Raw genomic sequence first — 16,649 nt, forward strand, 5'->3', positions numbered from 1 at the left:
GCTGCACAAAGTTACATAGAGATTGTGCAGAGCTTTGAAAAAGTATTCATACCCCTGAAATTCCCCCATATAGATCTGTATATAGATACCCCCCCCCCCCATATAGATCTGTATAGAGATGGGGCCCCCATATGGGTCTGTATATAGATGGGGCCCCCATATAGATCTGTATATAGATGGGCCCCCATATAGATCTGTATAGAGATGGGGCCCCATATAGCTCTGTATAGAGATGGGGCCCCCCATATAGATCTGTATATAACCCCCCATATAGATCTGTATAGAGATGGGGCCCCCATATAGATCTGTATATAGATCCCCCATATAGATCTGTATAGAGATGGGGCCCCCATATAGATCTGTATAGAGATGGGGCCCCCATATAGATCTGTATATAGATCCCCCATATAGATCTGTATAGAGATGGGGCCCCCATATAGATCTGTATATAGATCCCCCATATAGATCTGTATATAGATGGGGCCCCCATATAGATCTGTATATAGATCCCCCATATAGATCTGTATATAACCCCCCATATAGATCTGTATATAGATGGGCCCCCATATAGATCTGTATAGAGATGGGGCCCCATATAGCTCTGTATATAGATGGGGCCCCCCATATAGCTCTGTATAGAGATGGGCCCCCCACATAGCTCTGTATAGAGTTGGCACCCCCATATAGATCTGTATATAGATGGGGCCCCCATATAGATCTGTATAGAGATGGGGCCCCCATATAGATCTGTATAGAGATGGGGCCCCCCATATAGATCTGTATAGAGATGAGCCCTCCATATAGATCTGTATATAGATGGGGCCCCCCATATAGATCTGTATATAAATCCCCCCCATATAGATCTGTATAGAGATGAGCCCCCCATGTAGATCTGTATGTAGATGGGGCCCCCATATAGATCTGTATATAGATGGGGCCCCTATATAGAGATGGGACCCCATATAGATCTGTATAGAGATGGGGCCCCCCATATAGATCTGTATAGAGATGGGCCCCCCATATAGATCTGTATAGAGATGGCCCCCCATATAGATCTGTATAGAGATGGGGCCCCCCTATAGATCTGTATAGAGATGGGACCCCCATATAGATCTGTATATAGGTGGGGGCCCCATATAGATTTGTATATAGATGGGACCCCCATATAGATCTGTATATAGATGGGCCCCCCATATAGATCTGTATATAGATGGGGCCCCCATATAGATCTGTATAGAGATGGGGCCCCCATATAGATCTGTATAGAGATGGGGCCCCCCATATAGATCTGTACATAGATGGGACCCCCCATATAGATCTGTATATATATGGGGCCCCCATGTAGATCTGTATATAGGTGGGGCCCCCATATAGATCTGTATATAGATGGGGCCCCCATGTGGATCTGTATAGAGATGGGCCCCCCATATAGATCTGTATATAGGTGGGGCCCCCCATATAGATCTGTATAGAGATGGGGCCCCCATGTGGATCTGTATAGAGTTGGGGCCCCCATATAGATTTGTATTGAGTTGGGGCCCCCATATAGATTTGTATTGAGTTGGGGCCCCCATATAGATCTGTATAGAGATGGGGCCCCCATATGGATCTGTATAGAGATGGGGCCCCCATATAGATCTGTATAGAGATGGCCCCCCCATATAGCTCTGTATAGAGATGGGGCCCCCATATAGATCTGTATAGAGATGGGGCCCCCCATGTAGATCTGTATAGAGATGGGGCCCCCCATGTAGATCTGTATAGAGATGGGCCCCCCATATAGCTCTGTATAGAGTTGGCACCCCCATATAGATCTGTATAGAGATGGGGCCCCCATATAGATCTGTATAAAGATCCCCCATATAGATCTGTATATAGATGGGCCCCCATATAGATCTGTATAGAGATGGGGCCCCCCATATAGATCTGTATAGAGATGGGGCCCCCCATGTAGATCTGTATAGAGATGGGGCCCCCATATAGATCTGTATAGAGGTGGGGCCCCCACATGACTCTGCTATGATCAGATCTGTCCTATGATTGGCCCTCCTATGTAGTCGGTCCTCCGGCGATCACATCGCACCGATCCGTCGCTCACACTCGCTCATCTTCTCCCAGATTTGTGGCGGGTCCGGTTTCCCTTTAAAAGGCGTGCCCGCTCTCTCGGCGCCCGCCCCTCCCGATGACAGCGTCGGGGCGTGTCCCTCCCCTTTGCCCGCCGCCCATTGGCCGGCTCGGGGATTATGCAGGCCGCGCCCCCCGGGGGCGGGGGTGAAGGGTTGGCCGGCCCGGCGTTGGCTCAGTACGCTCGGAGATCTTGGCGGAGAAGGGTCGGCGGTGACCGGAGAGCGGATCTATGGAGCGGGGACGGATCGTACGGCGGTGATCGGTGATGGGAAGCCTGGATACCTGATCTGGATCGGAGGATGGATGCTGTGCGGGGGCTGATCGGGCTCCTCATCGCCCTGTGCCGGGTGTGTGTCCTGCAAGGGAAGAACCTGGAGCCGGTCACCTGGAACTCCCAGAACTCCCGGTAAGGATCTTCCTCCCGGGGGATCGCAGGATATGGATCTTCTCAGGACCGATCTTCATTGGATGGTGTGTAGGGGGCCCCTCTGAGATTGGGGGGGCCCCCCTTTGTTGGATGAGTGCTGGGACCCCCGGATCTCTGGGGTCGGTGAGAAGTGGAGACCTTCCAAACGATGGGATCTGAGATGGAATATCTGATTGGATTATCTGGGGGGGGGGGGGGGGCGCGCTTGGACATGTCTACTGATTTTTTTTTTTTTGGGGGTCCACGGAAAAGTCCCCCCGAGAATGAGGTTCTCCTTCTACACAACTTTATTGGGGGCCCTAAAACTGGTAAAAAAAAAAAATCCCCTCTAGTTCCCCCAAAATAACCAGCAAGCCCCCCAGAAAGTCTTCACTGGTGGCCCCTGAAATAGTCCTAACTAGCTTTCAGGAATTGCCCATGCCAGGGGCCCTAAGAATTATTATTTCCTTTCTTGGGACCTAAAATATTCAGGAGCCCCAACTGCCCTCACCAGAGGCCCCCCCCCCAAAAAAATTGTCCTCAGTGAGTTTTCAAAGGCTCCTCCACCAGGGCCCTCAAAAATTGTCCTCGCCTAAAAAGTTTACCCATCATGTTTTCAGTGGGGGGGGCTCCAAAAAGTGCCCTTAACAAGCCCCTTGGAAATTGTCCTCACCTAAAAAGTTGACCCCGTCAGGAACCTTAATGTTTTTCGTGGGGGGGGGGGGCTCCTTAACAAGCCCCTCAGAAATTGTCCTTGGTGGTGGGCCCTAAAAAAAAAAGCCATTACTAGATTTCTATAATTGTCCTTACTGGGGACCTCAAAATTGTCCCTCTCGGGACCTCTAAAAATGTATTCAATTAATGTCCCTAATGGTTCTAACCTGGGGCTCCAAAAATTGTCCCCCCTCAAATTGTTGTCTCCTGGTGACCTAGTAATTGGGGGCTCCAGCAGAAGTCCTTACTAGATTCCGATAATGGCCTTCACTAGGGGCCCCAGAAATTGTCCCCACCAAGCCATCAAAATTGTCCTCTTCTGGGGACCTAAATTATTTTTTACCCCATTGATGTCCCCAATAATTCTCACTTTTCCAAAAACAAGTTCTTACTGAAATTCTCCTCACCCAGGACCCTCAACAAGTCCCCAGAATCTGTCCTCGCTGGGGCCCCGAAAATGTCCCCCATTGGGACTCCTACAGTGACTTTGTTCTTCTGATCTCTTCTCTCTGTATCTTTGTATCGTTTATCTATATTTCTGTCTCTCTTTGCACAGTAGCTACACAAGGGACCCAAAACCCGTCCTCCCCCCTGGGGCCCTTCAGTGGCTTCGTCTGCTGATCTGATGGTTCCCTTTCTTGCATGGTTAGTCCCTCACTCTCCGTCCCCCACCACTCTTATCCCCCTCTCTCTTATATGGTTAGTCCCTCACTCTCCGTCCCTCACCACTCTTACCCCCCTCTCTCTTTTATGTATTTTTCTCCCTCTCTCTCCGTAAAAATGTTATGTATAGAAGTTAAATAAGGGGGCCCAAAACCTGCCCACACCCCAGGGGCCCTTCAGTAACTCCGTCCTCCACTGATCTGATGGCTCCCCTTCGTACATGAACAGTCCCTCGCTCTCCGTCCCTTCTCCGCTCTCTTATCCCTTTCTCCTTCGTGTTTTTCTTTTCTCCCTCCCTCCCATGTATAGTAATTATGAGGGGCCCAAAAACTGCCCTCGCCCCGGGGGCCCTTCAGTAACTCCGTCCTCCACTGATCTGATGGTTCTTATTTTGTAGAGGCTCTATCACTTTCTTTGTACCCCCCCCCCCTCTCTCTCCCTCCCTTTCGCCTGCTTTTTGTGCGCTTTCGGATTTTCTCTTCGGTCAGTAGTTGGGTAGAAGGCTCCGATATTGTCGTCATGTTGGGGCCCTTCATTGACTTCTTCCTCCTTCGATCCGATGGGTCTCTTCTGTAATTTCTGTATTTATATATTTTAAAGAACTCTCTTTATCTGTATCCTTGTTTCTCTCCTCTCAGCCAGTAGTTGGGTAGAGGGCCCCCCGATATTGTCCTCACCCGGGGGGCCCTTCATTGACTTCTTCCTCCTTCGATCTGAGGGTTCTCTTTTCGTAATCTCTCTTGTAATCTCTTTTATAGAACTCTCACTCTTTATCTGTGTATCACTGTCTCTTCTCGGTCAGTAGTTGGATAGAAGGCTCAGATATTGTCCTCATGTTTGGGCCCTTCATTGACTTCTTTCTCCTTCGATCCGATGGTTCTCTTTTCGTAAATTCTCTCCTAATCTTTTATAGAACTCTCTATCTGTGTATCACTGTCTGTCTCTCTCTTCTCGGTCAGTAGTTGGGTAGAGGGCCCAGATATTGTCCTCACCTCCCCGGGCCCTACATTGACTTCTTCTTCCTTCGATCCGATGGTTCTCTTTTCGTAATCTCTCTCGTAATCCTCTTTTATAGAACTCTCTCTTTATCTGTGTATCGCTGTATGTCTCTCTTCTCGGTCAGTAGTTGGGTTGAAGACTCAGAAATGTCTCAGTCCTCATCTGATGGTTCTCTTTTGTAGACAGTCTCTCCACCGCTTTCCTTCTCCTCTCCATGGGCAGTAGTTGGGTAGAGGGCTCAGATTGTCACGTTGGGGCCCTTAGCTGTCCCCTTCCTACTTTCTATCTAATGGTTCTCCTTTCTAATCTCCCTCCTTTACGGAACTCTCTTGTATGGCTTCCCCTCTCCCCGTTGTTGGTCGATCGCTCTCTTCCTCTTTCCTTCTCTCTCTTCCTCTCGATGGCCGGTAGTTGGGTAGATAAATTCTCCTCCGTACATTGAGGCCCTTTGACTTCTTCTTCCTCCTTTTTAATCGGATGGTTCTCCTTCTTGTAAATCTTTCTCTTTCTTTCTCTCTTTCGTAGTTGGGTAAAGGGTCAGATTGTCCTCACCCCCAGGGCCCTTCATATTCTTTCTTCTCCTTCGTAATCTCTTGTATCTTTTTGTTTTTTCCATAGATTCCTCCCTTTCTTTGTATCTTTTTCTATATCTCTGACTCTTTCTATATCTATGTAGCACTTTCTCCGTACTTGGTCAGTATTTAGGTGAAGGGCTCAGAAATTGTCCTCACTCTGGGGCCCTTCATGTGCTTTCTTCTTCTCCTTGGTAATCTCTCCCTCTTTTATGTATCTTTTTATATCTTTTTCTCTCTATCAATGTCGCTCTCTCTGGTAGAGGACAGAGATGTTTTTCTCACCCCCACGGCCCCTCGTGGACTTTCTTCTCCAACATGGTGGTTCTCCTTCGTTATCTCTCCCTCTTTTATGTATTTTTTATATACCTCTCACACATGGCACTTTCTCTCTCCATACTTGGTCAGTAGTTGGGTAGAGGGCTCGGAAACAGCCCTCACCCCCGGGGCCCTTCAGAGACTTTCTCCTCCTCCCGATCTGATGGTTCTTTGTAAACTCGCTTCCTCTCCCTTTCTATACACGCTTCACTTTTTATTTCTCTCTATCTTTGAGCTTTTTTTTTTCCCCACTAGTTTTATATTTTGTTTAATATAGGACACAGAGACTGTCCTCACCCCTAGGGCCCTTTTGATGGTTGTGTCCTAAACCACTCTGATGGTTCCCCTTTGTAGACTGTCTCCCTCTTGCTATGTACCCCCTCTCTCATCTCTCCCTTTTGCTTTGTTTTTTTCTCTTTATTGTGACTCTAGCTAAATCGAGGGCACAATTTTTTTTTGCACCAGGGCCCTTTTGGTGACCCCTAATCCCCCCCCCCCTTAATCACTTTAGTAATAATCTCCACCCATCCCTTATTTTTATGTACTTCTTTTCCTGCATTCTATTTTCTCTATACTTGCACAGTAGTGGGGGGCAATAATTGTCCTCACACTGGGGCCCTTCCTCCACTGATCTGGGGCCCTTCAGTAATTTCATCCTCTACTGGTCTGAAGGTTCTTCATAATCTTTCAGTATCTTTTATGCACATAGCACTCCATATCTCTGTCCTTTGGTCAGTAGTTGAGTAGAAGGCACAGAAATTTCTCACCTCCCGGGGCCCCTCAGGGACTCTCTCCTCCACTCATCTCATGGTTCTCCCTTATCTTTTTGTATCCTTCATATACCCCTCTCTCCCTGACCGGTAGATGGTGGACGCACACTGGGGCCCTCTCCTCCACTCATCTCATGGTTCCTCCTTATCTTTGTATCCTTCATATATCCCTCTCTCCCTGGCTGTTGGATGAATGGAGGACACACACCGGGACCCTCTCCTCCACTCATCTGATGGGTTTTTCTTCTCTCTATTCTTGAACTGTAGTTGAAGGCACATAAATTGCCCTTTTATATCAGAGAACCCTTTGGTAACCCCCATCCTCCAGTGATAGGGTCCCTGGTGAAACCGTCCCCCGAGGTTCAAGATCTGCCTCCATGGGCTGCGGGTTCAGATAACCGCACTAAAGTTGGCTGGATACAGTCCCGGTAAGTGGGAATTTACTGCTGGGAGTCTGAAGACCCAAAGAGAAGACCAATCTTTCTGGAGGAACGCCATCCATGTGGTCACCAGGAGTCAATGTGGCCGTATTCTACTTTGGTCAAGAGAATTAATTTTTTATTTTTTTTGGAGCCTCCTCCATTCAAATACTGCCTTGTGTTGATTGTACATGGATGTTGGGTTGTTTTACCACCTATTTTTTTTATATATCTCCCGGATGGTGTCCAGAGGAATAAGGATTGTCTATGCTGGTCCAGCAAGGAGACTTTTTTTGGGGGGGTATTACAAACCAGGGGAACCTTCAGGACATTGTTAGGAATGTCTCCGCTTCTCACCTGCTCCAGAAATGAATGAATTCCAAGTCTAAGTGGCAGTGGGCCGGGAAGGACCCCCAGCACCCTCCCAACTTGTAGGAACGTGGGGCCCCTCCCAAGATCGGCCCAGAGAGGGCCCTGGTGCGGCTGCACAAGTGGTAGGTCCATCTGAGTGTGATTTTTGGGGTGCAGTCCTCTGCTGAGGCTCAGGATCTGCCCCCCCCCCCCTGTATTGTGACATCCAGACGAGGATGTTCAGTTGACCCTTCAGAGTGATCTTTGTATCTATGGGCCTCTGAGGGTCTCCCAGACTTAATGATCTCCTTTTAAAGGCAACAAGTCCCTTTCTTGCTGAGCAGGGCCGGCTTTGTGTCCAGGAACTTCATTATGAAGTCTGGGACCAGTTTTTAGCCTTTCAGGATGAGATTTACAGCTTTACAATTACCTTTTTATCCCCCCCCCTCCCCTCCCCCATTTTATTGCTTTCATCCTGGGGAATGAGTAGAAGACTCTTTAGAGTCCCAATCTGCTTTTGATGTTGTCTGTCTGCTCTGTGTGTAATGTGCTGCCCTACAGACTGGAAATAGGACTTATTTTATGAGCACCCTACAAAGTCCTGGCTTTGAAGGGTGCTCATATGGCAGTCCTATTTTCTTTGAGGGGCCAAGTCGGGGGGCGGGGGTGGGGAATTAAAAATAAAATAGAGTAGAAATGTTTGGCTTAGAACCACTTTAGAGATGGGAGCTTCTGAAACTTGTATTTACCGTCTGTATATGAAATGGATGGATCCTTCATCTCGTCATTGGAAGCCAAGGTTGTGGCGGCCGATCTCTGAACGTTGCCCCATACACACGTTCCAGACGAATACAAATCTGTGTTCAGGTTCTCTATGCAGATATCTTATGAGTATTTCCTTAAATGTGAAAATGATGGTGGTTGTCTGTAGAACGTTCAGCTCTTCGATAAATTGAGGCCTTCTAAAGTCGGTCCTATTGGAAGCGTCCTATTTAACGTTTTCCATGGGCATGCTTTGTATAGTTGCAGGGGAGGGTGTGATGAGTTTTTATTGCGGGGGACGGGAGATAAGGTCTCTTGTCTCTCCCCTCTTCATACAAAGAGGGCCTACTTAATAAAAGTGCTTTCACGAAGGCAGTTCATTGACATCAATCCCCGACGCGGAATAATACAAAGATGGATCGTCTTTTCTCTCTCCAAGACCCTTTGACATGCCGGGCGTGCTTCCGAAGTTGGGTTCTGATATTTTCAAATCGTTTTTATGGGGGGTTTTGGATGAAGTTAGTTGGGTTTCTATGGTTCTTTAGAACGCCGAGACTTTGGAAGCTTTTTCTAAAGTTACATTTTGGTTGAAGGTTTCCATAATTTTAACAATTTGAACTATAGTGAAACCTCGGATTGCGAGCATAATTCGGTCCAGAAACATGCTTGTAATCCAAAGCACTTGTATATCAAAGTGAATTTCCCCATAAGAAATAATGTAAACTCAACTGATTCGTTCCACAACCATTTGCTCATGAGTCCTTCCGTTTTTATGGTCCATATATAAAGATTATAGCAATGTGATAAGTTGTGTGACCATAAAATGTCCCTCCACAAGGCAATTAGAAGCAAAATTCAGCCAAAGCTACAGGGTATAAAAGAGTGTAGAAATATGTTGTACAGTAAAACCTTGGATTGTGAGTATTTGTTCCGGAAACATGCTTGTAATCCAAAGCACTTGTATATCAAAGCCAATTTCCCCATAAGAAATAATGTAAACTCAACTGATTCGTTCCACAACCATTTATTTAAAGAGTCCTTCGGTTTTTATAGTCCATATAAAATTATAGCAATGTGATAAGTTGTGTAACCATAAAATGTCCAACCACAAGGGTATTGGAAGCACAATCCAGCAGGAGCTCCAGAGTATAACGAGTACAGCAAAGAGGAGTATTTGTTCCAGAAGCATGCTTGTAATCCAAAGCACTTGTATATCAAAGCGAATTTCCCCATAAGAAATGATGTAAACTCAACTGATTCGTTCCACCATTTATTCACGAGTCCTTCTGTTTTTATAGTCCATATAAAAAAAGATTATAGCGATATGATAAGTTGTGTGACCATAAAATGTCCCTCCACAAATGGAAGCCTCCGCAAGGGGATTGGAAGCAAAATTCGGCCAAAGTTACAGGGTATAAAAGTGTAGAAAACTAGAAATATGTTGTACAGTAAAACCTTGGATTGTGAGTATTTGTTACGGAAACATGCTTGTAATCCAAAGCACTTGTATATCAAAGCAAATTTCCCCATAAGAAATAATGTAAACTCAACTGATTCGTTCCACAACCATTTATTCATAAGTCCTTCAGTTTATAAGCACAACAAATGTTAAAAGTACAAAGAAATGCACTTTGTAGGCACCAATCATAAAAATACAAATACGTTTATTGGCATATAACCCATAGAGGTTATTAAAAACAAAATGCATTAAATAGATGCAGAAGCAACTGCAATGACGACACATTAATCCAGTAAAAGTCGCGAAAAGGTCATCGCATCACACAAGGGACATGTATGCAGGACTATGATACATAATAGGAAGAATGTTGGCTCAACGTGTTTCGTGGGGACCGCTTCTTCAGGAGCTAGTAGTACCTCTGGAGAAAAACGACAAACTGTTTTTGGTTTCTGGATTATACAGCGTTTAAAAAAAATTAAAATAAAATTTAAAATGGAGTAAGAATGAAATCCTTCAGTTTATAGTCCATATAAAAAGATTATAGCAATGTGAAAGTTGTGTGACCATAAAATGTCCCTCCACAAGCACAGTGGTCATCAACCCCTGTCCTCAGGGCCCACTAACAGGCCAGGTTTGCAAGATAACTGAAATACACGACAGGTGATATCATTTGCTGCTCAGTGATTGCAGTATTCTAGTCTGCATCTCACCAAGGTAATACATGAAACCTGGCCTGTTGGTGGGCCCTGAGGACAGGGTTGATGACCCACTGCACAAGGGATTGGAAGCAAAATCCAGTAGGAGCTACAAAAGTATAAAGGAGAGGCGCCTCTAAGTGTAGAAAAATGTTGTACAGTAAAACCTTGAATTGCGTCAGTAATTCGTTCCGGAAACATGCTTGTAATCCAAAGCACTTGTCTATGAAAGCGAAGTTCCCCATAAGAAATGATGGAAACTCAAAGGATTTGTTCCACAACTATTTATTCATAAACCCTTCAGTTTATAGTCCATATAAAAAGATTGTAGCGATGTGATAAGTTTTGTGTGACCATAAAATGTCCTCCACCAATGGAAGCCTCCACAAGGGGATTAGAAGCAAAATCCAATAGGAGCTCCAGAGTATAATGGAGTGTAGCAATATGTTGCTAAATGTTGCACCTTCATTAAATGTAACCATATTGCTACTTGGAGACTCCTCTCCTCTCTTAAACTCGGTTGTGACATGACGATACTCTTTTTTTTTTTTTTTTTTTTTATATCGAGACATCGCTTGTATATCAAGTCAAAATGTATAAAAAAAATGTAGCTTGTCTTGCAAAACGCTCTCAAACCAAGTTACTCTCAAACCAAGGTTTTACTGTGCAATAGAGGAATAAGTTGCGCTGTAACATTGCATTGTACTTTGTGTGTATATCACATATTTGTTGCAGCTCACTTTTGTGTTTATTGTTGGGTATATTTAGGTTTTTAGCGCAGTAATTCTTTGTTCACAAGGTTTTACTGTACCTGCATTAAATGTAACCATATTGCTACTTGGAGACTCCTCTCCTCTTTTTAAACTCGGTTGTGACATGACGCTAATCTTATATCAAGACATCGCTTGTATATCGAGTCAAAATGTATTAAAAAAAATTAGCTCGTCTTGCAAAACGCTCTCAAACCAAGTTGCTCTCAAACCAAGGTTTTCCTGTATCTCGTTCGTTAGGAAATGCGGCTGGGTGTTTTGCTGACCTTTACAGTCCCGGTAGTGGTCTTGTCACGCCAGACAAACGTCTGTACGCTCTTCGGGGTGATCTGCTGTGAAGGAAAGGCTGTTCTTGGCCTCTTGTTGACATTAGGCAGCTGGATTTAGTCTACGGTCCTGGCTGTTTACTGTCCGGTGATCGCATGCTGGTTGTCTACCGGTTGGATAAAAGATGGTTTACAAAGTCTTTCGTTGGCAGTTGTGTTTTGTGTTTTTTTTTTTTTTTTATTGCAAAAAAGCGACTCAGTATGTGAACGTGTTGGGTGCGGCAGGGAGCTCCTTCTTGAAAGGGTCTTTGTAATTAGCCGTCTTGAAAATAAACTTACTGTATGTGCTGCCAGAGGGAGCTGTAACCGGTTACATCGTCGCCTGACGTTCTCTGATGGAAGGGCCAGATGATCCGGTTATGAGAGCTTTTTCTGTCGTAGACCCACTCGTGCATTTTATTTTTTTTGTGCTTTTCGGCACTAAAAGCTACATGAGTGGTGAAAGTGATTATAGCTGTTTTGATGGATGTGTGGGAGAACTTTTTTTTTTTTTTCCTTTCATTCTAGGTGAGAAGCCCACAGGTTTTCATGTTTGCCAAGTTCTGGATTAAACTGTTTAAGCTGTTTTGATGAAAGAGGGAAAAACTTATGATTTTATGCAAAGAGCATCATTTTTATTTTATTTTTTCCTTGAGGAGCTTGTGATCAACACCAGGGTGTTTCTCTTCGCTGGTTCTCCCATCTAGTGCAATGGGGCTCTACAGAGACCGGCGGGGCTCTACAGAGACCGGCGGGGCTCTACAGAGACCGGCGGGGCTCTACAGAGACCGGCGGGGCTCTACAGAGACCGGCGGGGCTCTACAGAGACCGGCGTTGGTCAACCTTTGAGCCATGACTCTCACAGGGCAGTCTGATCGTTTTAATACGTAACTATTTTTAATAAAAGAAAATGATTATCCTGGTTTAGTAGAACGTTGATTGTTTTCGGACATGTCCTTGTTCCGGTTTAGTCAGACCACCAGAAGAGAGCGTCGGAGCAGCTGTGAGGCGTCCAGGCCAAATTGTGTTGTGCCAGGCTTTATCGTCAATGTTTTGACACGTGTTGACATCTTCTTCAGGTGTCCCGAGACTGATGAAGACCTTCTTTCTTTACCTTGTTCAGAGGGAGTTAACGTGTGATATGAAATGTGGTTTCTCCCATCAACTGTTAACGGGAGGAAGCCAAAAGCATTGCTGGGTTTGACTAGACCCCGATGAATGTATTCAAATATGTTCCTGAGCTTGACTAGACCCCGATGAATGAATGTAGAATCCAAATGTAGAATCCAAATTGCACTATCTGGCTTGACCCTTAAAAAAAATTTGTAGAACCTAAATACAATGCCAGGCTTGACTAGACCCTAATAAATGTGGAACCAAGAAGTATTCACTAGACCTCCAGCAAATGTAGAACCCAAAAGCATTGCCAGGCTTGACACTACCCCCAATGAATGTAGAACCCAAAAGTAGCGCTGGTCTTCACCCCAATGAATGTAGAACCCAAAAGAATTACTGGGCTTCACTAGACCTCCAGCAAATCTGGAACCCAAAAGCATTGCTGGGCTTGACACTACCCCAATGAGTGTAGAACCCAAAAGTACCGCTGGTCTTCACCCCAATGAATGTAGAACCCAAAAGAATTACTGGGCTTCACTAGACCTCCAGCAAATCTGGAACCCAAAAGCATTGCTGGGCTTGACACTACCCCAATGAGTGTAGAACCCAAAAGTACTGCTTGTCTAGACCCCCCCCCCCCCCCCCAATGAATGTAGATCCCTTCCTTCCCTAGTAAGTGGTATCGGCTGAGGGTGTTTGAAAGTCAGAAAAATGTGTATTTCAATTATACAGGGCGATGGAATTCCCAAATTTTGGTTCTAGGAATTTTTTCAAAAACAGGTTGGACCTGTGTCTCGTTTTCAACCGTCTTCTTTTTCTTTATTTTTTTTTTTTTTTTTCTTTTCCCGTTTAAAATATAATGAGAATCAAATTTCCAAACAAATATTTGCATTTTTGTAGCAAAAGATCATCATTGCCTTCATGAAGGATCTAGCTGACTTTCACAATTAAAAAAATGTAATATATTAACCGTTTCACCCCCTGCAAGTCCTCCCCCTTCCCAGTTTATTATCTAGAAATCTCCAGTGGTTTGGAAGGACAATAACTCTGTAATATCATCAGCGGGCCTATATGGGTATTTAATCTCCGCAATGATGTTTCATTACACCTAATTAAAGTGAAGGGTTCTGACAGCGGGAGGATCTGCAATTATGACTTTTTTGACCCTTTTTTCCCTTAACGCTGGGAGTGAAGGAAATGCGACCTTATCGCCTTCACCGTGTAAGAGGAAACTTTTACTGCTTGACGTAAAAAATTAAATTGAGGCTGTGAGGCCTGGTCAGCCTAGACCTGATGGAAAAGTTTGTTTCTTCCTCTTTTATTTTTTTATTTTTTTTGTATTTTTTAATGGTCTGGCAAAATCTTGGTTTGAAAATAGAATGGGTGTTTGTGTGTGGTTTAAAATGTAAAAAAATAATTTTAAACCCCACACACCTATTCTATTTAAAAAATAATATAGATATAGAAAAAGTCACTATATATAACTATATATATATATATATATATATATATATATATATATATATATATATATATATATATATATATATATATATATATATATATATATATATGAATAAATTAAGTGACTTTTTTTTTATATATATTTTTTTATTTCTGCAAAAACACATTTTTTCCCTGATCTATATATAATGTGTTTTTTGCAGAAAAAATAAAAATAAAAAATATATAGAAAAAAGGTCACACTTAATTTATTCCTTCTATCTATCTAGATTCACAGAGATCGGCATATCTCTGTGTGGGCGTAGCGTATCTCGTATGCGCTACGCCAACGTAACCTACAGAGGCAAGTACTGTATTCACAAAGCACTTGCTCCCTAAGTTGCGGCGGCGTAACGTAAATGGGCCGGCATAAGCCCGCCTAATGCAAAGTAGGCTGGTAGTGGGCGTGTTGTATTATAATGAATCGTGACCCCATGTAAATGAAGTGCCGTACGAAAGGCGCATGCTCAGAATCGTGTTGAATTTACGCCCTAAGATACGACGGCTCAATGGCAACGAAGTAACCTACGCACAGCCCCATTCACGTACCACTTACGTAAACAATTGTTTCTGACGTCCATACTTTGCATTACCTGCGCCTCATATAGCAGGGGGTAACTTTACGCCGGACGTAAGCCTTATGTAAACGGCGTAGCTAAATCCGGGCGCAAGTACGTTCGTGAATCGGCGTATCTAGGTCATTTGCTTATTCGACATGTAAATCTACGGAAGTGCCCCTCGCGGCCAGCGTAAATACGCACCCAAGATACGACGACGTACGGCAAGTTGCGTCGGTCGGCGGAAGCCATATTTCAGGCGTATCTAGTGTTTAGAATCGGGCGCATGGACTTGCGCTGCGTATCTGTAGATACGCCAGCGTAAGTGTCCTCTGAATCTGGCCCATGGTGTGTGACTTTTTTCTTCTATATATATATATATATATTTTATTTTTTTTCTGCAAAAACACAATTTTATTCCCTGATCTATATATAATGTGTTTTTGTAGAGAAAAATTACACATACACACTAAAATTACACATACACACTATAATATATATATATATATATATATATATATATATATATATATATATATATATATATATAAAAATGTTATTTATTGGAATAGATTATGTTTTTTTTTTTTTTGCGGGGGAAAAAAAATAAAAATGAAAAATAAATAAAACTAATAAGCTAAGATTTTTGTCAGGCCAAAAAGAAAATTGAATTCATTATCCCCCCCCCCCCCCCCCTGTAAACTTTTTTTCATGCGCTGCAGTTGTGAGTCGGGAGGGTTGAAGTCGCCTCTGCCTAATGTGCGGTTTTAGTAGCGCAATTCCAGTAGAACAATCCTTCTTCTTTTTTTTTTTTTATATATTTGTAGCCATTTTTATTTTTTGCACCCCGTGGGAACTTTTTTTTTTTTTTCTAAAGTTTTAGGTGTGGTATTTAACCCCTTCACTCCCCACCCAGCACGGTCTGTGCGTCTCCCTCAGTAATTGGCTGACGAGTTACGAGTTGGGTTTGATGCAGAACATGTGGTTTTGGGAAGCGGTGACATTTTTGCTGCCTTTGTGTGTGTTTTTTTTTTTTTCTCTTTACCACTTGCGGTAAATAAGACAATCGTCGTCTGGCAATTTACGCTTTGCTGCGTTAGCAACGTGCAGCGACAGGAGCAGATCGCCCCCCCCTCCAACCTAACAAGCTCCCCATTTGCCAGCCGTGACAATTCATTTCCCTTCCTCCCGTATTTCATTCGCGGCCGCCACCGCCTGGATGTAATGGCACGCCGTGGGTTTTTTTTTTTTTTTATATTTTACAATCCGGGTTTACTCGACTCCGAACGGTTTCCTAAAACGCTTTGCATGGCAACTAAATTATCCGCCGCTCCAGGACTGACAGATTAATATTCGGCGTGTCGCTCTGGCAGGTCGCCGCCACCGCTGCGCAATTCCCACTTGTCTTTACAGACGAAACGCAATAAGGCATCTCTGGGGGGGAAAGGAGGGGGGGCACACGACCCACCTACCTACCCCCCACTTCTGTGCGCTTGTCGCTAAAAACATGTGACAAGTCCAGACTCTACGAGTTGGGGGGGCTGCGATATTGTGTGTCTTGATGCTGCAGTGGGGGGTCATTCACTGCGGGGGGTGAGGGGGGGACAGTTTAGGAAACTTTGATCACTCCTTACATTGTATCTGAAAGAGGAAAATAAAACATTTGCAACATTGTTTGGACTCCATTCACACCGATTGTGTGTGTGGCAAGAATGGGTGCAAAAATTGCGCACGCCGCTCTTCAGGACCTGCAAGGGGGTTCTACAAATTCTTTAATGACACCCCCACATGTGGGCAAAGGTGTGTGGGTGGCGTGTTTTTTTTCTTTTGCATGCCGTTACTTGTGGCAATTTTTTTTTTTTGTATTTAAAAAAAAAAATATATAAAAAAATATATAAATATATTTTTTTTATTGCAAAAGCACATCAAAAACCAATAATTTGATATAATAATAATTTATTTTATATATTTTTTTTTTTTTTTTTTTTTCCTTGTCCATTTCAGTTTTTTCGCCAAGTGCATCCTGAATTTTCAGTCCACAATTTTTAATTTTCAGTGAACTAATTTTATTGGTGCACCAAAATATATTTTTTTTAAGCACTCTTGCGTTTAAAACGCAAGAAAAAAAAAAAAATTTTTTATT

General features: G+C 43.8%; 1 protein-coding gene across 1 annotated transcript in view; it reads left to right on the plus strand.

Annotated features, from left to right (window-relative positions):
* The first annotated feature begins 2,306 nt into the window (after window positions 1–2,306).
* EFNB1 (ephrin B1) overlaps window positions 2,307–16,649 on the plus strand; it is a 94,100-nt gene continuing 79,757 nt past the window's right edge. The window contains exon 1 of the mRNA XM_040322657.1: window positions 2,307–2,533. Within this exon, the coding sequence (XP_040178591.1) occupies window positions 2,427–2,533 (107 nt within the window). The 5' untranslated portion in view covers window positions 2,307–2,426. The remainder of the gene's footprint in view (window positions 2,534–16,649) is intronic.

Source organism: Rana temporaria, chromosome 9 (genome assembly GCF_905171775.1).
Source record: "Rana temporaria chromosome 9, aRanTem1.1, whole genome shotgun sequence".
Lineage (NCBI taxonomy): Eukaryota > Metazoa > Chordata > Amphibia > Anura > Ranidae > Rana > Rana temporaria.